A 25,201-nucleotide genomic window follows, 5' to 3' on the forward strand; every position below is an offset into this window, starting at 1 on the left:
CTCCAGCTTTATTTTTTTTGCTCAGTATTGCTTTGGCTATGCGTGGTCTTTTATTGTTCCATATAAATGACTGGATAGTTTTTTCCATTTCTGAGAAAAATGTCTTTGGAATTTTGATGGGGATTGCATTGAATTTGTATATCACTTTGGGTAGTATGGACATTTTCACTATGTTGATTCTTCCAATCCAAGAGCATGGGATATCTTTCCATCTTCTTGTATCCTCTCTAACTTCTCTCAGCAGTGGTTTGTAGTTCTCATTATAGAGATTTTTCACCTCCTTGGTTAACTCAATTCCTAAGTATTTTATTTTTTTGGTGGCTATTGTAAATGGGCCGGCTTTCTTGATTTCTCTTTCTGCATGTTCACTATTGGAGAAAAGAAATGCTACTGATTTTTGTGTGTTGATTTTGTATCCTGCTACTGTGCTGAAATCATTTATCAATTCCAACAGTTTTTTTGTAGAGGTTTTAGGCTGTTCGATATATAGGATCATGTCATCTGCAAACAGGGACAGTTTGACTTCATCTTTTCCAATCTGGATGCCCTTTATTTCCTTCTCTTCTCTGATTGCTCTGGCTAGTACTTCCAACACTATGTTAAATAGGAGTGGTGAGAGTGGGCATCCTTGTCTAGTTCCTGTTCTTAAAGGAAAAGCTTTCAGCTTTTCCCCATTCAGGATGATATTGGCAGTGGGTTTGGCATATATGGCTTTAATTATGTTGAGATACTTTCCCTCTATACCTAACTTATAGAGGGTCATTGTCATGAATGAGTGCTGAACTTTATCAAATGCTTTTTCAGCATCTATAGAGATGATCATATGGTCCTTGTGTTTGATTTTATTAATATGGTGTATCACATTTATTTATTTGTGTATGTTGAACCAACCTTGCATCCCTGGGATGAATCCCACTTGATTGTGTTGAATAATTTTTCGTATGTGTTGCTGTATTCTGTTTGCTAGTATTTTAGTGAGGATTTTTGCATCTATATTCATCAAGGATATCGGCCTGTAGTTTTCTTTTTTGGTTATATCTTTACCTGGTTTTGGTATCAGGATGATGTTGGCTTCATAGAATGAGTTTGGGAGATTTGCGTCCGTTTCAATCTTTTGGAATAGTTTGTAAAGAATCGGTGTCAATTCCTCTTTGAATGTTTGGTAAAATTCTGCTGTGAATCCATCTGGTCCTGGGCTTTTCTTTGTTGGGAGCCTTCTGATAACAGCTTCAATCTCCTTTATTGTTATTGGTCTGTTCAAATTTTCTACGTCTTCATGGTTCAGTTTTGGGAGCTTGTGTGTGTCCAGAAATTTATCCATTTCCTCCAGATTTTCAAATTTGTTGGCATATAGTTGTTTATAGTAGTCTCGAATGATTTCTTGTATTTCAGATGAATCAGTTGTAATATCGCCTTTTTCATTTCTAATTTTTGTTACTTGAGTCTTCTCTCTTCTTTTTTTTGTTAGCCATGCTAATGGTTTGTCAATTTTATTTATCTTTTCAAAAAACCAACTTTTTGATTCGTTGATCTTTTGAATTGTTTTTTGGGTTTTAATTTCATTCAGTTCTGCTCTGATCTTAATGATTTCTTTCCGTCTGCTAACTTTAGGTTTGGATTGTTCTTGTTTTTCTAGTTCTTTAAGGTGAAGTGTTAGGTTGTTCACTTGCCTTCTTTCTATTCTTCTGAAGTGAGCGTTTAATGCAATAAATTTCCCCCTCAATACTGCTTTTGCAGTATCCCACAGGTTTTGGTATGATGTATCATTGTTTTCATTAGTTTCAATAAATTTTTTGATTTCCTGCTTGATTTCTTCTTGGACCCATATGTCATTAAGTAGAATGCTGTTTAATTTCCATGTGTTTGTATAGTTTCCAGAGTTTCGTTTGTTATTAATTTCTAGTTTTAATCCATTGTGGTCTGAGAAAATACATGGGATAATTCCAATTTTTTTGAATTTATTGAGACTTGATTTGTGACCTAATATGTGATCTATCCTGGAGAATGATCCATGTGCTGATGAGAAGAATGACTATTCTGAGGTTGTTGGGTGGAATGTTCTGTAGATATCTGCCAATTCCAATTGGTCTAGAGTCTTGTTTAGATCTTGTGTTTCTCTACTGATTCTTTGCCTAGATGATCTGTCTAATATTGACAGTGGGGTGTTCAGGTCCCCTGCTATTATGGTATTAGTGTCTATTTCCTTCTTTAGGTCTAATAGAGTTTGTTTTATAAATCTGGCTGCTCCAACATTGGGTGCGTACATATTTATGATTGTTATGTCTTCTTGATGGATCAGTCCTTTTATCATTAAGTAGTGTCCCTCATTGTCTCTTTTTATGGTTTTTAGTTTAAAGTCTATTTTGTCAGATATAAGAATAGCTACTCCAGCTCGTTTTTCTTTTCTGTTTGCATGGTAAATCTTTTTCCATCCTTTCACTCTTAGTCTGTGTGAGTCTTTATGGGTGAGGTGGGTCTCTTGTAGGCAGCATATAGTTGGGTCCTCCTTTTTGATCCAGTCAGCCAGTCTGTGTCTTTTGATTGGGGAGTTTAAGCCTTTTACATTAAGAGTTGTTATTGAAAGGTGTTGATTTATTCCTAGCATTTTATTGGTTGTTTGGTTGTCTTAGGTGTCTTTTCTTCCTTGCTTTCTGATTTACTGTTTGGTTTCTGTGTTTGTTGGTTCCTTAGGTTGTAGATAGTGTTTTTGTTTGCTTGTTTTCTCTTCATGAATGCCATTTTTATTATACTAGTGGGTTTTGATTTTTCTTGGGTTTTTATGGCAGTGGTAGTTATTTTTCAGGAACCAAACCCAGTACTCCCCTGAGAATTTCTTGTAAGGGTGGTCGTGTGGTAGTGAACTCCCGCAGTTTTTGTTTGCCTGAGAAATATACTATTTGCCCTTCATTTCGGAAGGATAGCCTTGCAGGGTAGAGTATTCTTGGCTGGCAATCTTTGTCTTTTAGTATTTTGAATATATCATCCCATTCCTTTCTAGCTTTTAGGGTTTGTGATGAAAAGTCTGATGTTAGCCTGATTGGGGCTCCCTTATAGGTGATTTGACGCTTCTCTCTTGCAGCTTTTAAGATTCTCTCTTTGTCTCTGAGTTTTGTCAATTTGACTATGACATGTCTTGGAGAAGGCCTTTTTGGGTTGAATACATTTGGAGATCGTTGAGCTTCCTGGATCTGAAGATCTGTGATTTTTCCTATACCTGGGAAGTTTTCTGCCACTATTTTGTTGAATATGTTTTCAATGGAATCTCCATTTTCCTCCCCTTCTGGAATACCCATGACTCAGATATTTGAGCGCTTAAGGTTGTCTGATATCTCTCTCAGATTTTCTTCAATGTCTTTGATTCTTTTTTCTTTCTTTTTGTCTGCTTGTGTTATTTCAAACAGCCCATCTTCAAGTCCAGAGGTTCTCTCTTAAACTTCGACAAGCCTGCTGGTTAAACTCTCCGTTGTGTTTTTTATTTCGCTGAATAACTTCTTCAGTTCAGCAAGTTCTGCTACATTTTTTTTCAGGACATTGATTTCCTTGTACATTTCCTCTTTCAGATCCTGTATACTTTTCCTCATTTCATCATGATGTCTAGCTGAGTTTTCTTGTATCTCATTCAGTTTCCTTAGAATTATCACTCGAAATTCCTTGTCAGTCATTTCAAGGGCTTCTTGTTCTATAGGATCTAGAGTTTGAAATTTATTATCTTTTGGTGGTGTACTTTCTTGATTTTTTGTATTTCTGGTATCTTTTTTTTGATGTTTATTCATTGTGGCAGGGGGTTTCACAGTCCACCGGTTTGAGACTAATAACTAACTAAGATGTTGCTGTGGTTGCCAATTTCGTATGGCTACCTCCGTGACTGCTCAGTTGGCCTCTAGTGCCTTGTGTGTGTGGTTGCCTCGGGTCTTGGGCCTCTCTGGGGAGCCACCTTTCTGGTCAGCTTGGACTCTGCTGGGCTGGTGGATCATGTACCACAGGGTGTGTGATCTCTGTTGAGCTTTCACTTCCTGTGCAGGACTTCTCCCTGTTCCGTGTGCTCTGGCCCAGGCTGTTGGATCGTGCAGTGGCGACCCCACAGGGTGTGTGGTTTCTGTCGAGTCTCCGCCTCCCTGGCCGCATGTCTCCCCACTCTGTGCGCACTGTGCTGGGCTGGGACGTGTCTTCTGCAACCCTCGTCTATCAGCTGGGCCTTCAAGACCCTGCTCGGCACCGCCTCGCCCAGGAAGTCTACCAGGTTTCTGGTAGGCACAGACGACTGGTCGTTCTGGGTGCCTTTGTAGCACTGTGTAGATCTTTCTCGGGACTTGTTCACCTTTGTATCCCCCCGGCATAGACTGAATCTAGCGCCCACCTGCAGCCAGCTCTCCGGCAGGTTCAAGCGGACCTGGGAACTCTCCTACCACACTATTCCTAACCAGAAATTGGTTAGGCTTTTTTCCGAACTGGTGGCCACAGAGATGGTATCTGTCTCCCAGTAACAGGAAGTTTACCGGGGGCCGGAGTCCAGGCTGTGGTGGAGTGACAGTCGGCCCGCCCGTACTTCCTTGCCCTCCCGACACTGGCCAGGGATGCCCCACGCCACCAGCCCCGCCAGAGAACCGTGGAGGGAGTGGGAGGGGAGGCCGGCCCGCAGGCTCCGGGAAGCACCACGCCGGGGCAAGCAAGTGGGAAGGCTCAGTGAGGGGCCGCGCCGGGCAGAGCTGCCAGCAGCTGGGAAAATGGAGGCAGCCCCGGGGCGGTGAGTGAACTGGTGATGCAGGCGGGAGCCAGGTGGGCGTCAGCCCCCCAAACAGGGCTGGGCCAGGGGTCACTCACAGGGCTGTGCCAGGTCTGGCGCTCACTCTCTGCCTCTGGTTTGTCGCCTTCCCCGTTCTCGGCTGCTGCCTCCTCGGGCTGTTCAGTCGTTCTTCACTATTATTTTGTTCTCTATTTTGTTTATGTCTGCTTGAATCTTTATTACTTCCTCCTTTTTACTAGCTTTAAGTTTAGTTTGCTTTCCTTTTTCTAGTTTGTTAAAGTGTAAAGTTATGTTGGTTTGCAATTTATTTATTTTTTTAATGTATTTACAGTTACAGTTTTCCCTTTTAGCACTGCTTTCACTGCATCCATAAGTTTTATACATTGTGCTTTTACTTTCATTTGTCTGAAGATATTTTCTAATTTCCCTTGTGTTTTCTTCTTTGGCCATTGATTATTTAAGAGTGTGTTATTTAATTTCCACATATTTGTGGATTTTTTCAGTTTCCCTTCTGCTGATGATTTCTAATTTCATTCCATTGTGATCAGATAAGATACTTTGTATTATTTTAACCTTTAAAAAATTTTTTGACCATAAAATTTAAATATTTATTTTTAATATTCCCAAGACACTAAAGTATGCTTCACCTAGAAACAGTTTACAAAATTAATAAACTATAATGATAAGCAATACAATTTGTATCTGTGATGCAGTTGTGTTGTAAAGTTTCAAAGAATCAATTTATAAATTTGTTGCTTTTATTTTTACAAAAGTATTCCTTACTATGACATGAGTTGCAAAATTATTTCTGGACCTCTAAAAATTATAAACTGTAATTGAGTTTCAGTTACATAGCAGGCGAAAAATTTAACCTGACCTTTACTTCAAAATACAATGTGTTAAAAGTAATTGTTATAGTATAGGCATCAATCAAAAGAATTTTCTTGGTATGTGGCACAACTTGAGAAAGTTTGTTTGTATTATTTTTCAAAAAAGAGGATGTAATGGCTACTTTGACTAAAATTGGTATTCTTTACTTGAAGAACATCTTTCTTCTAATACTTGGCAATTTTTATTTTAATTTTTAAAAAAATGACTTGTGCAAAAACCAAAATGTGCAGATCCAAACAATAAAACATTAACTATCAAAACTAGTTAACATCAATAATTCTATCACTACTGTACTATGGTTATTTTCTTGTACTATGGTTATTTGCTTACAAACTAGAAAATGCTCATTTAAATACCCTTTCAAAAATGAACAAATGATGCTTATGTACTAATAAATATGAAGAACAAAAATGTGTGATTAGTTTATAGGACAGTTTACTACCATGACAAAAATGTGCTGGTGTAAGTTATATTCCTACCTGTTAATCAGATAATTAATCACATGACAGTCAGCTTTCTTTAAAACTCTGCAAGTCCAAGCATATAATATGCAATTTGAGCTGAAGATTTTAAAAATGAAGTCAGACTAATTCCTCCGTTTTACAAAAATCCCATCCTTGGCTAAATGGTGTTGCTTTAAGTGTCTTATCATGTTAAGTAAGGGTTAATTGCGTCTTCTAAAAGAGAAGGTAAATACTGCACACCAAGAAGTACCTCTACAGGTTGCTTGAAAATTCTCCAAACACAGGACTCTCAAATGTGATAATCATTGAGTTGCCTGGAATATCATAACAATTTGGTAGAAGAGTTAATATTTTTCCAGGTTTCATTTCCAAGAGCTTATTAAAAACTTCTGTTTCGAAAAGGTCTGACTTATCTCCACCTCCTAATCAATAGTAATTCTTAGAATATGCTTGTGTAAAAAAATCTTTAAAAAGCTTTTTGAAGCTTGATGATTTACAGAAGTTGAGTATTTAAGATGACTTTCAAAGTACACTGTATGTTTCATGAGTGTACAGTTAACCAAAGATCAAAATATGAAAGGTATTCATACAAGTAACTTAAAAAATAATAATTGATAAAAGCAAAACTGTATCTCAACATTTACTAGAATACAGGTGAAACTGTAGTATTAAAAGTTATTTCTTATAAAATAATCCTTTAAAATATAAAATGATAAACACCATCAAAAACAGTTGAATAGCTTCTTCCAAATGTTCAATGTTACAAAGATCCAAAAGGCACACGAAGCTCATGAGTTAAGCATTATTAAGCTGGAAGTACATTTGGTGGGTTTGTCTGGGTCCATATGAAACAAGCCAATAACAAGAAGTTTCGTAGAGGGATTCATCTGCTGAACACTTTTGAAATTTTTCGTTTAGTTTATTCATTTTATCTGTGATGCCAGGACAGGCAGCTTCAGCCACAGCAATACTTTTCTTGAGTTCTTCAATTGCGTGGCTCCTGCTAGCATTATTCTTGTCCTGCTATTTAAGTTCAACAAATGCAGGTGTAGTTATCTAACACAAACAGCTCAGGGTTTGCACAAGATCTTGCTCTGCCCCATTGTGTAGTTTCTTTGGACCAGGCTTCTTTTGCACTGTTTTAAAGTTCCATTCAGGGTGAGTATTATTTTCCCTGTTGGTGGATTCCGAATCAGAGTACTTGGAATGAGATTCATCATCACTGTGTCCTGCCTTCCATCTTTTAATTAATCCATCAGTTCAGTAAGATAATTATTCTTCTTTGAATTTTTTACAATGAATTTGTGTTTCAGAAATTCTGCAGCTATAGGACAAAATAATGGATCTTTGTTCAGGCAAGCATCAATAAACTCCTTAATAGACTTAGTGAAGTCTCCAGCACGAGTTGTAGGATTGTTTGTTGGAATAAGAAACATCTCTCATTGGATGCATATCAGAGTTAGGTGGCTCTCGCTTGACTAGTTTAATATTAATTCCCAGTGACCGAATGTCAGTTTTTGAGTCATAAGCTGACTGCTGAATAACTTTAGGAGCCATCCAAAATGGAGTTCCCACTAAGATATTTCTTTTAATTTGTGTATCTGTCAGCTGGCCAGCAACTCCAAAGTCAGTAAGTTTAATATCTCTTTGATCTGAGAGCCAGACAGTGGCAGCTTTTATGTCTTGGTGAATTTTATTTTCTGAACGCAGATAGTCCAGACCTTTCAAAATTTCCTTTAGCATGGTAGCGATCTGGAATTCATCAAATGGACCAGCTTGCAGAAGTCCAGTGCTGAACCACCACCCAGGTATTCCATTGTTATCCATAATTTCGAACCCTTTAAATATGACCGATAGTATTTTGTTACCTAGATGTTGTCACACTGGCTCAAAACAGTTATTTTTTGGTGAATGTCTTCTATTTCATCTTCAGCTTCTCAGGTCTGTGATTTTAGTAGCAACCACTCGCTAGGTACAGTTATCAATTCCTTTAAAACACGTTCTAATTTTGTGAACAGTTCTTCTGGATCACCTATCTTATTGTGCATCCAAGGCATTTTTTCACAGCCACCAGTGAGTGTGCCATGAAGGTGATTGCTGCTTGTGTTGCTTCTGTAGTGGTGATTCCTTGGGCTGGGATGGCTCCTCCTCTAGGAGTAGCTTGGCAACCCTCACTGGCTTTTTGATCGGGGCCTTTCTGGCTCCCACCCACCACTGTTGCTGCTGCCTCCACTTTTGCTCTTCTTCCTGAATGTGGGGTGCTCTGTGTGGTGGTGGCTGGGACCCGGGCTCCAGTGGATGCTGCTCTTCTGGGCCTCACTGCTTTAGGAAGAGGAGGTGGAGGCACCCCAGCAACCCGCCCACTTGATTGGCCAAGGAGGCCTAATCTTTTTAAAATTTAAGCTATGTTTTGTGACCTAACATGGTCTATCCTAGAGACATTTTTATTGTTTAATAAAATTCATGACTTAAAAAATTTTTCCACAATAAGTTTGCCAAACTGCACAATCTGAGAGAACAGTGCTCCACAAGTCTGCACTCACTTCAGACACACCAGCCACATGTTTTGGGGCTCCCGGGCATCCCTCATTTCTGCCACCCTCAGGTTTGATAATTCAATAGAGTGACTTCTAGAACTCAGGGAAGAGTAGTAGTATTATAACCATAATTGTATTGCAGCAGAAGGTCAGAACCAGTCAAAAGGAGAGATGACAAGGACTAAGTCTGGAAAAGTCACAAACACAAAGCTTCTGTTATCCTCGGGGTCTTCCTGTCATCTCAATACTGAAAGGATTATTAAATATTTAAAGAAATATTGCCATCCAGAAGTGTTCTTCTGAACTTGTGTCCAGAGTTTTTACTGGGGTTTCATTATTTAGGGAAAATTGAGCGAATCATTGACCAGGTGACTCATTCTCCAGCAGTCCTTTCCTTCACAGAAGTGTTCTGATGTAATGGTGGCTCAAAGCCTGAACATTCTAATCACATGGTTGATCTCTCTGGTTTGGCTAACCTCCATCTGGTCATCTGTTTAGCACAAAACAGAGGCCCACCATAAGGCACTTCATTAGAATAAACTATCAGGTATAGGCCAAGGGGGCCACTGTGAATAACAAAGACATTTCTATCACTCAGGGCTTAGAGGTTACTTCTTGGGAACCAGAGACAAAGGCCAGCCAAATTCTTTATTACACAGTTCTTTAGAGAGTTATGATGAGGCTTTGATTGTAATTGAATAGAGATAATAGATGAATTTAGTGATAATTAATGGCTTTATATTGATGATTCTTCATATATGAAAACAGGGTACATCTTCTCCCTTTATTCAAACTTTTGGGGGAGGGGGGTGTTTCCCTGATTAGAATTTTAAAGGTTTTGCTCATTTCTTGTAAAGTTTATTTCTAAAGTTTGTTCCTTTTGGTGGTGGTTGTTGTCAATGTTAAAAGTATCTTTCTAATGTTAATTATTCTCCTTATGCTTTCTTCTATTGCTTTTTAAAATTGATTTTAAAATTGGAAAATAATACATTCTTATTAGATCAAAATGTGGAAATATAAATAGTACAGTAATCAGTCTCTCCTGTAGCTCCTACACTCTATTATGTGCTTTTTATTTTTCTAATGATTTGTATGGGTTTTGCCAACCCACTATACATATACATAATTCTTTTTAATGGCTACTATTATTAGCGGTTATTATTATTTTGTTTACATTTCTTGCCTAGTATTTCAATATATTGTGGCTTTTTTATATATATAGAGAGAGTGTGTGTGTGTATTTTATTTTTTCAGAATAATCATTAAACAAGTTGATTTTCATTATAACCTTTAATATCATGTAATATTAATATCATGTGGTATTAAAGTTCTCAGCCCTGATTTCTTTTTGTTTACATTTGCTCCTTTTAAATCTCTTTTGCTTATTTCCTCTTTTTTTGCCAAATATCTTAATGTTGGAGTGCTTTAGGGTTTATTCTTTACTCCTTTCTCTTCTCTTTATCTGCACTCATTCTTTTGGTAATATAGTCTCTTTAAATGCCATTTATGTGCTGCCAAATCCCAATTTTAAATCTCTAGTCCAGACCTCTCTTAAACAAACCCGTGTCATATATTCACCTGTCTACTCAAAGTCTGTCTCCATTTTAAAACTCTAAAGGACACCTTAAATTTAATATGCTCAAAACTGAACTCCAGATCTTCCATACCTTGCCACCCAAATCTGCTGTAGCGCTGCCCTTCCCCATCATTGTTAATGACTATTCTTCTGTCCTTCCATTGCTCAGACCATAAATTTTGAAGGCATACTTGTTTCATCTCTTTCAATCACATTCCACATGCAATCTGTCAGGATATAAAATACACATAGGATCTGACCATCTTACTATACCTTCATTGATATCTCTCTGGTCTGAATCACTGTCATCTCTCACCTGGATTACTATAATAATATGTCTCCTGTCATCTCCCCTTGTTTCCCACCTTCCAGTATTTTCATAAAACAGCAACCAGATATCACTTCTCTACTCAAAACACTTCAATGGCTCTCCATCCCACTCAGCATAAAGCCAAATTACTTAGAAAGCCTATAAAATGTAAATAATCTTGTTACCCTTTACCTCCTGACTTCATCTTCTATTACTCACTCCTCTGTAGCCATGGTGGCTTTCTTAATTTTCCTCAAACATACCAGACATGCTTCTACTTTGGGGCCTTCAAATCAGCTATTTCTTCTACCCAGAATGCTTTTTCCCCAGAAATCTGAGTGACCAACTTCTTCACTTCTTTCAAACCTTTGCTTAAATGTTAACTTATTAATGATTCTTCCTACCTTTGACTTTGCCAGCATGGCTAATCTCTGTTATCCTTATCTCTGTTACCCTGCTTTTCTTTTTCTATAGCACTTAGTACCTTCTAAGATACAATAAAATTTATTTGTCATTTATTTTCCATCTCCTTTAAGAAAATAAGGTCCATAAAGGTAAGGATCTTTGTTTTATGATAAGGAAAGCATCTAGAACAGTGCCTTGCACAAGGTAAATATTTGTTCAATGAATGTTTTTGAATGAAGCACCTATAAGAATGGAGACTTTCAGTGTCTGTAGCAATACAGGCAAAAAATTATAACAAAGTTCAACCACATCCATAATTCATTCCTCTTGCCCTGAGATTTATGTTACTGATTTTCTTTATAATTCTAATTATTCCTCCTTTTTGTATGCCCTGTTTTCAGTTTCTCTTCTTGCACACTTAAGCACTATGAAAGCTGATATTGTTGCAGGTTTTATTTGCTATTGAATTTACATAATTCCTTGACATATGTACTTTCATAAATGTAATTTCTGATACATAGTAGAGGAGACATGTTTTTCTTATTATTACTTTCCAGGCTGGGGATCTATGTGTGAGACTGAAGAATTAATCCCTAAGCAGAGTCTTTACGAAGAACAATCATCTCAGAAGATGATAGAAAAACTTACAAGCTATGGCCTTGAGTACTGCAGTTTGACAGAAGAGTGGAAATGTGAGGGCCATTTTGAGAGGCAATTTCATCAGAAGACACATTTCAAGGAAGAGACAATCACCTTTGAAGAAGAAAGAGAACAAGAATATAACGAACCTTGGGGAAGTTTCCATCAGAACGTGCTGCTTCATACACAACAAATAATCCCCAAAGAGGAGAAAGTATATAAACATGACACACATAAAAAAAGCTATAAAAAAAGTGTAATGACCATTAAGCCCAAGAGTATCTATACAGACAAGAAAATTTTGAAATGTACTGACTGTGAAAAAGTCTTCAGCCAGAGTTCATCCCTTACTCTTCATCAAAGAATCCATACTGGAGAAAAACCCTATAAATGTGTAGAATGCGGGAAAGCCTTCAGCCAGAGATCAAATCTTGTTCAACATCAAAGAATTCATACTGGGGAGAAACCCTATGAATGTAAGGAATGTAGGAAAGCCTTCAGTCAGAATGCACATCTAGTTCAACATCTGAGAGTTCATACTGGAGAAAAACCTTATGAATGTAAGGTATGTAGGAAAGCCTTCAGCCAGTTTGCCTACCTTGCTCAACATCAGAGAGTTCATACTGGAGAGAAACCCTATGAATGTATTGAATGTGGGAAAGCATTTAGCAATAGATCATCCATTGCTCAACACCAGAGAGTTCATACTGGAGAGAAGCCTTACGAATGTAATGTCTGTGGGAAAGCATTTAGCCTTCGTGCATACCTCACTGTACATCAGAGAATACATACTGGAGAGAGACCCTATGAATGTAAGGAATGTGGGAAATCCTTCAGCCAGAATTCACACCTTGCTCAACACCAGAGAATTCATACTGGAGAAAAACCTTATAAATGTCAGGAATGTAGGAAAGCATTTAGCCAGATTGCCTACCTTGCTCAACATCAAAGAGTTCATACTGGAGAGAAACCCTATGAATGCATTAAATGTGGGAAGGCTTTTAGCAATGACTCATCCCTTACTCAACATCAGAGAGTTCATACAGGAGAGAAACCTTATGAATGTAATGTTTGTGGAAAAGCTTTCAGTTACTGTGGCTCCCTTGCCCAACATCAGAGAATACATACTGGAGAGAGACCCTATGAGTGTAAGGAATGCAAGAAAACCTTTAGACAGCATGCACACCTTGCTCATCATCAGAGAATTCACATTGGGGAGTCACTCTCACCACCCAACCCAATCAATCACCAAGTACTGTAGATCCTATCTCCTAGATATTCCTGGAATTAAACTCTTCTCTATTTTTAATGTTGTCACCCTAGTTTAGGATTCATTTCACCTAGATTACTGCTGTAGCTTTGTAACAGGCCTTTCTATATCCATTTTTGCTATCATTAAATTCATTTCCTGTAGTATACCCAAACTGATCTTTTTAAAGTATAAAAATACACACATCACTGTCTCTAGTTATTTGCTTGCTATTGTTCTTAGACTAACATCCACAACCTTTAAAATTGTCTGTGAAGCTCTCCATTATATGATTTTTACATACCATTCAGCCTTATTTTATTCCAGTCTTCTCTGGGTGCTAGGTATTTCTGAGGACCAAGAGCTTATATTCTGGAAAATCATAACTCTACCACTACTATGGCATTGTGTGACTTTGAGCAACTTGATTAACTTATCTAAACTTCAGGGTTTTCTTAAGTTCTTGTTAATAAAGGATACTGTATTATAGAAATGTATTAAATGAAATAAGGTCTGTCATGGATTGATGCATATTGAATGACAAATTTGCATGTAAAGTACCTCACATAGCACATCAAACATAGCAGATATTCCATAAATAGTGTTAGCTAACATATATTTGAGTGCTGAGCACCAGGCACTGTTCCACATGCTCAACATATATTAACTCATTTACTCCTCACAACTAAAGCAAGATTCCTTAGTGGACAAAGTAGAGCATCCCTGGAAAGGACCAGATCAAAACTGGGAAGACCTAAAAATTTTAGAACATAAGTGGGAGTCTTTTTACTCTAGATGAGTAATTGATAATAGAACTATAATACTTATAACGAGTTTTAGGAAGTTTCTAAAGAGAATGAAGAGGATAAACCAATTAAAATAAAGAAAATAGGATTAACTGGGAAGAATGCAGAACTTACATTTAGATCAAGGAAAGAATAGAAATGATCATAATTAACTCCAAAAAGAAAACCCCAAGAAACACAGAAGTGCATATGGTCCCATAAAATGGCACCAGGTCCAGGTAACTGTGTGGATGAATCCAAGTAATTTTGAAAGCAGGCAAATCATTTCATACTATAGAGAAAAATGTAAAGTTTCCAATTTTTTTATCCAGTTTTTTCAAATTGAAATCAAACGGGTATTGAGCAAGGAAAACTATGGACAAATATACACATTAATACAGGCTTTCATTTCATTCAGTGAATATTGAGTGCCAGACAATGTTTTAGGCACAAGAAGATAAAAGTGAGCAGTACTAAGACCATGTTCTCATGGAGTTAAACTTTCAGAGGCTGAGACAGTTAAGTTAGTATACTTAAATATAAAACATTAGATTTTCTAAACAGAAAATTGAATAACAAATCGAGGAGTATTATGTAGCCTAGGCTGAAGAGATGAAAGATGATAAAGTTGGCAATTCTTCCTACTTCACAAACTCACTGCAGTTCCAACCAGAATTCCTCAATGGATCTTTTTGCCTTTTAATTTCACAAGTTTATTCTGAAATTCATCTATGAAGTGTAAGTTCTTAAAAATAGCAAGAAAATTATTGAATCTAATCCATTTGTAGAAACTTTGCATATAATAATAATGTTTCATACCACTAGCAAAGGGATGGATTTGGACATATTAGAATAATATACATCATTAGTAGTAAGGGAAATGCAAAATAAGACCACAATGAACTAATTCAAAATCATCACATTGGCAAAAGCATCACAGTGCCAATTACTGGAAAGATGTAGAACAATAGGAACATTAATATAGTGCTATTGGAAGCAGCTGTATTAGCATAATTTGGCAATATATAGGAAAGTTGGAGATATGAATACTCTGACCCAGCAATTCCACACCTAAACCTCTATAGGGTCTGTCCTCATGTTTCAGGGAGATGTACAAGAAGGTCCTCTGTGGCATTGTAAGGATAAAAAGTTGAAAGCAATCTAAATAATCATTAGGCTGAATATGTTAGAATGCAAATTAAAATGGATAACTAGAGATCCTTCTGTCAACATGCATAAATCTCAAAAATAGAATTAATGAAATTGAACTAAGTATTTTGTATGATATAGTACCAATTATTAATACAAAGTTTGAAAACATGCAAATCAATTATATATGTTGTTTTCCATGGCTAAATACTATATAGAAAGAATGTAAAAACATTCGTGGAAATAATCATCAAATTCAGAACAGTGGTGATCTCCAGGGAGTAAGAAAAATTAGATTGGGGGAAGGATACAAATGGAAATATTTATTTCCTTTAAAAAGCAAATACAGCCAATGCTTATAATTTGGTAAATCTGGTTGTGGGTATATGGGTCAGTTCTCTGTATCTTTTTCTACATTTAAACTATTTCATAATAAGAAAATAAAGAACATTTAAATGATGTTTGCTTTTGTCAGTTATTTTCTTACTATGCTCCAGGCATATCACTGATGTTCCCATATTCATCATTTTCTTCAGAAAGAAGCTTACATATAACAGATTTCCAGAAGCAACCACTGTTAACGATTTGAAGACTAACCTTCCATGTTTGAATGTTCTGATAATGACTTTTTACACTAGGGTTTTATAAGCCTATTTAGTTAACCTGTCATCATCCTTAACATTTGTAGGGCCCCATCTTTTATGGTTTATTAATTTATTAATGATTTATTAATTAGTTTCCTGTTGTGCCCTACCTAAATGCCTAGAATCTTTGTGGGCCAATTACTATCCTTACTGAACTCAATTGTCTCAGATGTTAAAAGGAAATAGTTCCTACATTTGTCTTGGAATTGTTACATGAATTTGTTATAATATTTATTAAATTCCTAGCAGTATTTAATGGAAGGTATTATTATTCTATAAAATATACTTCAGTGGTGGTGGTGTGTAAGGCACTAGGTAGCAAGCTGACAAGGTTCTTGTTATCTTATGGGAATTATGCCAGCAAAAGCTGACTTCCCATTTGCTTGTCTCCCCCTTCTCCCTCTCGAGATCTGAACTTTGAATCAACCAGGGACCCTGAGAACTTTGTAAAGGAGGAATTTATGCTTTTACCTTGCTGGTAAGTAGTTAGCCCTGAACCTTCAAAGTGTCATGGCAACAGAAAGTGTTCTATAAACAGCTTTGTACTACACATAACTGGCTTAATCGTTATATGTTATTTTACTGGCTTATAAAAAGAACCTAAAATAAACTAAGGTGCTTCTCAAGCCAGCAGCTTGAGAAAAGCCCTCCTGATTTCATAAGTGTGTCAATTCCCTATCATCTCCCCTTGGGTACTGGTCCCCAACAGTGGTGAAAGGAAATGGAAAAGGAAAATGATGTGAAGCCATTACAGTAGAAGCAGGGGGTGGAGACTGAAATTTACTTCAGATAGCATACAGGAACAATGATACACAGTAAATCTGGATTAAAAGATGTATGCTAAAATTAACTTAGTCACTGCAATTATAATCAATATCCAGCAGAATTTTTTGATGATTTAAATTTTCTATCATATTTTTCTTATTTATGAGTCAAATGGAAAAATAAGCAAGTAAGAATACCAAAGAAATTGCCTACCATTGTTTGAATTTAAAAGAGGCCCCAGACCTACATATCTGGATGGTTGAGAATATCAATACAAAACAGGATGGCAGAATGAGGAAAAGTGCTGTCTACCATACTCCAACACAGTGGAGTGAAAGTTGGTTAAAGCAGTAGATAAAACTTAAAGCCCTCCTCCCCATCCTATTGCCACAAGAGTATCCTTTAGATTAAGATGTGTGTGTGTGAACTGAGCTATATAGCTCAGTGTCTTTGTTATGGAATGGATTCAGCAAGAAAGTGGCAGACCCTCAAGAGAGTTGGCGAGTCAGAAGTTTATTGCACTGGTGGGCCACAGACGAGCTAACACTCTAAAGTTCTGGGCCCCAAACACAGGTCTTACAGGGCCTTTTATAGGTGGACTCTTTAAGTTTCAGTTTCTAAACATATATCTTAAGCAGGCAACTGCTGGTTTCAGCTTCTCAGAATTCACATGACCTAAGCAGATATGCAAGCGAGGTTACAGAAGCAAGTAATGCAGGTGGTTGATTAATAGCTAGGCAGACTTCACGGGGCCCCTGTAGATAAGCACATTTTGCTATAGAGGCATTGCACAAGCTAGGCAAGATTTGAATTCTGAAGTTTCCAACACCTTAAATAATTAAGGAAATAAAGGCTCAGCTTATATCCTTTTGTCATTGGTCCCTAGGATCTGGAATATTACTGTTCTGCTAAAATCCTATGCTCATAAACAGCTCTGAGGTGGACTGTATTCACCAGGCAGCCAGTTGTTGAACAGGAATATACTCCATGAATGGCAAGTGGATACAAAGGCTAATGACTGTGAAATACTACTTACAGTTTTTATTTGCATTTCCCTAATGACTAATGATGTTGAGCATTCTTTCATGTGCTTATTGGCCAGTTGTATGTCTTCTCTAGAAAAATGTCTTTTCAAGTATGTTTCCAATTTTTTTTTTTTTTTTTGACTGGTAAGGGGATCGCATCCCTCGGCACGGTGTTGTCCGCACCACGCTCAGCCAGTGAGTGCACCGGCCATCCCCATATAGGATCCGAACCTGCGGCCTCGGTGCTCCCAGCGCCACACTCTCCCGAGTGAGCCACAGGGCCGGCCCATGTTTCCAATTTTTTAGTTGGGTTGCCTTTTTGTTGTTGAGCTGTAAGAATTCTTTATATATTCTGAATACAAGTACCTTATCAGATGTGTCATTTGCAAACATTTTCTCCCATTTCTTAGGTTGTTTTTCTCTTTCTTAATGGTGCCATTTGAAGCAAAAAAGTTCAATTTATCTAGTTTTTTCTTTTGTTCCTTGTGCTTTTGGTATCATAGCTAAGAGACTTTAGTTGTAGATCACAAGGATTTATACCTATATTTTGTTTAAGAGATTTATAGTTTTAGCTTTTAAAATTTTTCTGCACAAGTTGATATAATCAGGTGGGTTTTCCCCAGTTTATTCTGTTAATGTGGTATATCACATTGAATCTCATGTGTTGAAACACCCTCACATCAATGGAGTAAATCCCACTTGGTCATGGTGTATAATCTTTCTAATACGCTGCTCAATTTAGTTTGCTAGTATTTTATTGAGGATCTTTGCATTTATATTCATCTATAGTCATAAGGAATATTAGCCTGTAGTTTTTGTTTCTTGTAGTCTTTGGCTTTTGGTATTAGGGTAAGCTAACTTCATAGAATGAGTTTGGAAGTGTTCCCACCTCTTAAATTTTTTGTTAAGAGTTTGAGGGGTATTGGTGTTAATTCTTCTTTAAATGTTTGGTAGAATTGACCAGGGAAGCCATCTGGTCCCAGGCTTTTCTTTATTGGGCGGCTTTTTATTACCAACTTAATTTTCTTATTTTTTTATAGGTCTATTCAGATTTTCTATTTTTTCTTGTGTTTGTTTTTTGTAGTTATTGTGTTTCTAGGAGTTTATCCATTTCATCAAGGTTATCAAATTAGTTGGCCTACAATTGTTCATACTGTTTTCTTCAAATTCTTTCTGTTTCTGAAAAATTGGTAGTAATGTCTTCACTTTCATGTCTGATTTTAATGATTTGAGTCTTCTCTTTTTTTATAGTGAATCTAGTTCAAAGTATGTCAATTTTATTGATATTTTCAAATAATTAAATTCTGGGTGTGTTGCTATTCTTATTTTTTAATTCTCTATTTTGCTTATTTTTGCTCTAATCTTTGTTATTTCCATCTTTTTGACAGCTTTGGATTTAGTTAGTTCTTTTTCTAGTTTCATATGATATAAAGTTAGATTATTGATTTGAGATCTTCTTTTATAATGTAGGCATTTACAGGTAAAAATTTCCCTCCTAATACCACCTTTTTAAAATTTGTCTATTAAGAGGCTACCCTTTATTTTAGATATTCAGTTTTTAAATATTTGCAACATTAAAATAACTTATGCAATGGGCATGCAAAATATAAAGCAGAATAATAAAAAGAACCAGAACATTCTGTCTTAACACCACTTTTGATGCATCCTATAAATTTTGGTATTTTGTATTTTTGTTTTCATTTGTCTCAAGATATTTTCTAATTTCCTTTGTGATTTTGTCTTTGGTTCTTTGGTTGTTTAAAATGTGTTTAATTTCCACATATTTGTAGTTTTTCCAATTTTCCTTCTGCTGTTGTTTTCTAGTTTCCTTCCACTGGTCTTCCCACATCACATATGGTTTGCTATGTTGTGTTTTCATTTTCATTCACCTCTAGGTATTTTCTATTTCAATTCTGATTCCTTCTTAACCCATTAGTGTGTTTAATTTCCACACATTTGGAATTTTCCAGTTTTCCTGGTTTTATTTCTGGCTTCATTCCATTGTGGTTGGTAAAGATACCTGGTATGTTTTTGGTCTTTTTAAATTTATTGAGACTTGTTTTGTGGCCTAATATAAATATAATCAACCTGGACAATGTTTCATGTGCACTGAGGAAAAAAAATGGGTATTCTTATGTTGTTGGGTGTTCTGCATATGTCTATTAGGTTCAGTTGGTTTATAGTGTTTTTCAAATCCTTTATTTTCTTATCAACTTTTTTCATTGTTCTATTATTGAAAGTAACGTAGTTAAGCCTTCAACTACTATTCTATAACTGTGTATTTCCCTTCAATCATGTCTTTTTTTTTTTTTTTTTTTTTTGCTTTACTTAGCCCCATATTTAGGGGCTCTGTTAGATGCATGTTGTAGACTGAATGTTTATTTTTCACTTTATCAAAATCCATATTTGGAAGCCCTAACCCCCAATGTGATGGCATTTGAAATGGGGCCTTTGGGAGGTAATTAGGATTAAATGAGGTCGTTAGGGTAGAGCCTTCATGATGGGATTGGTGCCCTTGTAAGTAGAGACACCAGAATGCTCTCTGTCTGTCTGTCTCCATGCTCTCAAAAAGAAGAGGTCATGTGAACACACAATGAGAAGTTTCCATCTGCAATACCCAGAAAGAGCCCTAACCAGAAACCTATCATGTTGTCCCCCTTTAGCCTTTAGAATTGTGAGAAGATAAATTTATATTGCTTAAACCACCAAGTCTATAGTATTTTGTTATGACAGCCTGAGCTGACTACTGTTTTTCACATTAGGGTACTTCAAAAGTTTCATGGAAAAATGAAATTAAAAGATAATATGAATCTTTGCATGAACTTTTTGATGACCCCTTATATGTTTATAGTTGTTATATTTACTTGATGGATTAAAGTCTTAATAAACATCTCTGTCTGACCTCAAAGATAAACGACTGCACACACCAAGGAATACACACTTTGCAAAAATAGTTTAGAAAAGTCACTAAAAAAAAAAGGATGGTTGTAGTCCTAAATAAGCAAAAATTAGCAATTTCCAAGAAGGGGAGGAATCTGATTTACAGAGTTACCACATTATATTACTCAAAATGTCTATACCTCAACAAAAATTACAAAGCATACAAAGAAATAGGAAAGTATGGCCTGTTCATATATAAAAAATAATTTGACAAACTATCACTGTTGTAACCCAGACACTGGAATTATTGTCAAATACATTAAATCACCTGTCTCAAATACTCAATGAGCTAAAGAAAACCATGGACAAAGAACTAAATCATATATCATGAAAATAGTCTATGGCCATTCCACCCTGAACATGCCCAATCTTGTCTATCTGGAAGATAAGCAGGGTTGGGCCTGGAAAATACTTGGATGGGAGAAATCAAGAAAATAATATGTAAATAAAAGGAATATCAACAAAGAGATAAAAATTTTTTTTAAAGGAACCAAAAAAATTCTGGAGCAGAAAAGTACAATAGCTGAAATTAAAAATTCATTTACAGGGGTTCAATGGCATATTTGAGTAGGCAGAAAATTCAGTGAACTTCAATATAAAGCAAGTTAAAAAATCCAGTCTGAAAAGCAGAAAGAAAAAAGCTGAGAAAAAAGGAAGAGAGCCTGAGAGAGTGTGTGACACCATCAAGCATACCAACATTTATAGGAGAATCAGGAGGAGACATAGAGAAAAGGGCAGAAAAATATTTTAATAAATGATTGCCAGATACTCCCCAAATTTGATGAAGACATGAAATATACACATCCAAGACTCTCAATGAGCCATAAGCAGGATAAAATCAAAGGGATCCATGCTGAGACATGTACGGTCAAGTTATTTTTTTAGAGATACTAGAGATCGGGGGAAGGGAGGGAGAGGACTTGGGAAGTGATAGGTCAGGTAAAGGGCATAAAGAAATATCATGATTTGTAAGAATGAAAATGCTAATAATAAATTTAAAATGTTAAATAAAAAAGGTAAATGTATTTTTAATTTTGATTGAATAAAATAAAATATATGTATAATTTTGGCAAAACTATATGTAAATATATGTAAATATTTGTAAATAAATACATGTAAATATTTTGACATTAAAGACATTTTTTTTCAGCTGGCCAGTAAGGGGATTTGAAACCTGACGTTGGTATTACAAGGCTGCACTCTAACCTCTGAGATAACCAGCCAGCCCTAAATTATTGAAACCCAAAGAGGGGAACCTCAAGATTAACATCTCATCAGAAACCACAGAGGACAGAAGGGAAGATATAATCAAAGTTCTAAAAGAAAGAAACAAATAAAACAACTTTGACAGTTGTTCTGTATCCAACAAACCATCCTTCAAAAATGAAGGAGAAATTAAGGTATTCCCAAATAAACAAAGTTGAGGGAGTTTGTTACTGGTAGATCTTCCTTATAAGTGCTTCAGGCCTAAATGGAAGGACACTAGACCGCAATTTGAAGACATAAGAAGATATAAAGAGTATTGGCAAAGATAACTACATATATAAATATAAAAACAAGTGTTGTTGTACTTGATTTAGAACTCATTACTTTTTCTCTATGACTTAAAAGCAAAGCATAAAAGCTATAAATCTATGCTAATGAACACAGTGTATAAATATGTAATCTGTTACAGTAAAAATGTAAACGAGAAGGTTGTGGAGATGTACAGGAGCAGACTGTTGGTATATTATTGAGACTAAATTGATATTATTTAAACTATGTTGTTATAAGTTTAAGATGTTCATTGTAATCTCCAAGATGACCACTAAAAACGTAACTAAAAATGTACAAAAATGAAGAAAATCAAAATGATATACTACAAAAAAATAAAATAAATACAAAAAGGCAGTGATGGAAGAATTGAGGAGCAAAAACCATGTAAGACATACAAAAAACAAATAGGTAAGTAGACAAAGTAAGTCCTTCTTTATCACTAATTATGGTAAATTAATCTCTCAGAGATTGGCAGAACAGATAAAAACATGATCCAATCTATATGCTGTCAACAAGAGACTCACTTTAGATACAAAGATATAAAAAGTTTTTTTGTTGCCTGTGCTTTTGAGGTCTTATTTATAAAATCTTTTCTTAGTCCTACATCCTGCAGTGTTCCTCCTGTGTTCCTTCTAGGAGGCTTATAGTTTCAGTTCTTATATTTGTCTTTCATCTACTTAGAGTTGATTTTGGTAAATGGGGAGATGTGTAGATCTAGTTTCATTCTTCTGCACATGGATATCCAGTTTTCCCAGCACCATTTGCTGAAGAGACTGTCCTTTCCCCAATGTATGTTTTTCGTGCCTTTGTCAAAGGTCAGTTGGCTATAAATAGGTAAGTTGATTTCTGGGTTCTCTATCCTGTTCCATTAATCCATGTGTCTGTTTTTATGCCAGTACCTTGCTACTTTGGTTATTATAAATTTGTAGTATATTTTGAAGTCAGGTAGTGTAATGCCTCCAGCTTTATTTTATTTTTGCTCAGTATTGCTCTGGCTATTCAGGGTTTTTTGTTGTTCCAAATAAAGGTTAGGATTGTTCTATTTCTGTGAAGGATGTCATTTTGATGGGGATTGCATTAAATATGTAGATTGTTTTGGGTAGTATGGACATTTCCACAATGTTTATTTTTCCAATCCAAGAGCATGGAATGTCTTTCCATGTTTTTGTGTCCTCTTTAATTGCTATCAGCAGTGATTTGTAATTCTCATTGTAAGGATGTTTCACCTCCTTGGTCAAATTGATTACTAGGTATTTTATTTTGGGGGTGACTATTGTAAACGGGCTTGCTTTCCTGATTTCTTTTTCTGTTGTTTGTTATTGGAGTATGCAAATGCTACTGATTTTTGCAAGCTGAATTCATATCCTGCAACTTTACTGAAATTGTTTATCACCTCTAAGAGTTTTTTGGTAGACTCTTTAGGTTTTTCTACATATAGAATCATGTCATTTGCAAACAGAGATAATTTGACTTCATCTTTTCCAGTTTGGATGCTCTTTCTTTCTCTTGCCTGATTGCTCTGCTAATACTTCCTGTTACACTTCCCTCTGTGTAACTGAGACAAAAAAAAAAAAAAAAAAGAATCACTCAAAGTACCATCAATGATGCCTGGAGGGACTGCTGCCCATCAGGGGAGTGGCTGTAATCCAACCTTAGATTTTCTTTTTATTGACAAGACAAGGAAGTTTTACAAGAAAAATCAGTTGATTCTATCACCAAAGAAGGACATAAAAACAGGCAGTGTTACAGAAGTGAATTATGCCTAAGTATAGCTTTAAACAACTAAAACTAGTAATAGCAGTAAAATTAACAATGTGACATTCCAGAATGCAATTTGTAAAAAGCTAAGTCAATCCACCAAACAAACAGCTTGTTCTTAGCAAACATTTTCTTTTTCACATACTTCCTACAGCGATTTCCTTAGCATGTTTAAACAGCATTCGAGCAGTTTCCTTAACATATCTTAAGAACAACCAGTAGGTTAAATAGTCAATAGTCCTTTGAGCCAGAATCAAACCAGCAACCTAAAATAGTCAAAGTACACAATCCCATCCCTAAACAGTGATTAGAATTGATTAGATGGCTTTTCCCAAACTATCTGTGGACTTTTGTCCCCTACTTGAGGGCTATCGCTCCATGCATATATTTACCTAAAGATCCAATTCTAAGCTTAAAGGAGAATCAAGATTTCTAACCCACTACAACTTCCAATACTATGTTGAATAGGAGTGGAGAGAGTGGACATCCTTGTCTTGTTCCTGTTCTTAAAGGAAAATCTTTTAGCAATTCCCCATTCATGATGATATTGGCAGTGAGTCTGTCACATATGGCTTTTATTATGTTGAGAAATCTCCTTCTATAGCTAATTTGTTGAGTCTTTATCATGAAGGGATGTTGAATTTTGTCAAATACTTTTTCTGCTTTTATTGAGATAATTAATGGGTTTTGTCCTTGATTTTGTTGATATGGTGTATCATGTTTATTGATTTACATGTGTTGAACCATCCTTGCATGCCTGGGATGAATCCCACTTGATCACGATGTACAATATTTTTGCTGTGTGCTTGTATTGTGTTTGCTAATTTATTTATTTATTTACAATTTTTGCATCTATGTTTATCAAGGATATTTATGTTCATCAAGCTTTCTTTTTTTGTTCTGCCTTTGTCTGATTTGCAGATCAGGGTGATGCTGGCCTCATAGAATGAGTTTGAGAAAATGGCTTCTGTTTCAATTTTTGGAGTAGTTTGAAAAGGGTTAGTATTCTTTTTAAAAGTTTGGTAGAATTCATCAGTGAAGCCATCTGGTCCTGGACTTTTCTTTGATGGGAGACTGCTGATTACTGCTTCAATCTTATTGCTTGCTATTAGTCTGTTCAGGTTTTCTATTTCTTCTTGGTTCCTTTGGTAGTTTGTATGTGTCCAGAAATTTATTCATTTCCTCCAGATTTCAAATTTGTTGGTGTACAGTTGTTCATAATAGTCTCTAATGATACTTTGTATTTCTGTGGTATCAGTTGTAATGTTTCACTTTTCATTTCTGATTTTTGTTATTTGGGTTTTCTCTCTTCTTTTTTAGTTAGTCTGGCCAGTGGCTTGTCTATTTTGTTTGTTTTCTCAAAAAAACAAATTTTTATTTCATTGACTTTTTGTATAATTCTTTTGGTCTCCGTAGGATATTCTTTTAATAAATGTACTTCACAGGGCCTGGTTTTCGAAAGCCTTACAGTTTCAAATATTGACCTTGCAGAGGATTGGAAATTTTCCTCAAGCTATAAAGTCTCTGGTGTAAGATAAAGATTTGTGGCACAGCAAGGTTGCTGGCTCAAGGACAGACTAGTTACTGATTGTTATGTAAAGATACTGAGAAATTGCTGTAAGATCACTTAATTGTCTAATGGAATGTCATCTGGCTTGTTTCACTGAAAGTTACCAGCCTATATTGTTAAACTATAACCCCACCTATGTTCTCTTCCTGTAACTTCTTGGTCTGGAAAATAAATGCAGGAAGAGAATCCAAATTTGGGGTTAATTTCCCAAGGA

At 35.9% G+C, this 25,201-nt stretch overlaps 1 protein-coding gene and 1 pseudogene across 4 annotated transcripts in view; one reads left to right on the plus strand and one right to left on the minus strand.

Moving 5' to 3' along the window:
- The window catches only part of LOC134388654 (zinc finger protein 570), a 32,153-nt gene extending 16,945 nt beyond the window's left edge, over nt 1-15,208 (plus strand). For all 4 annotated transcript variants that reach the window (XM_063111872.1, XM_063111873.1, XM_063111875.1 and 1 more), the window contains one exon: nt 11,485-15,208. In XM_063111872.1, coding sequence (XP_062967942.1) covers nt 11,485-12,827 — 1,343 coding nt within the window. In that variant the 3' untranslated portion in view covers nt 12,828-15,208. The remainder of the gene's footprint in view (nt 1-11,484) is intronic.
- Nucleotides 7,023-8,185, minus strand: LOC134388667 (serine/threonine-protein kinase 26-like; annotated as a pseudogene).
- Nucleotides 15,209-25,201: the final 9,993 nt, after the last annotated feature.

This window comes from Cynocephalus volans, chromosome 10 (genome assembly GCF_027409185.1).
Source record: "Cynocephalus volans isolate mCynVol1 chromosome 10, mCynVol1.pri, whole genome shotgun sequence".
NCBI lineage: Eukaryota > Metazoa > Chordata > Mammalia > Dermoptera > Cynocephalidae > Cynocephalus > Cynocephalus volans.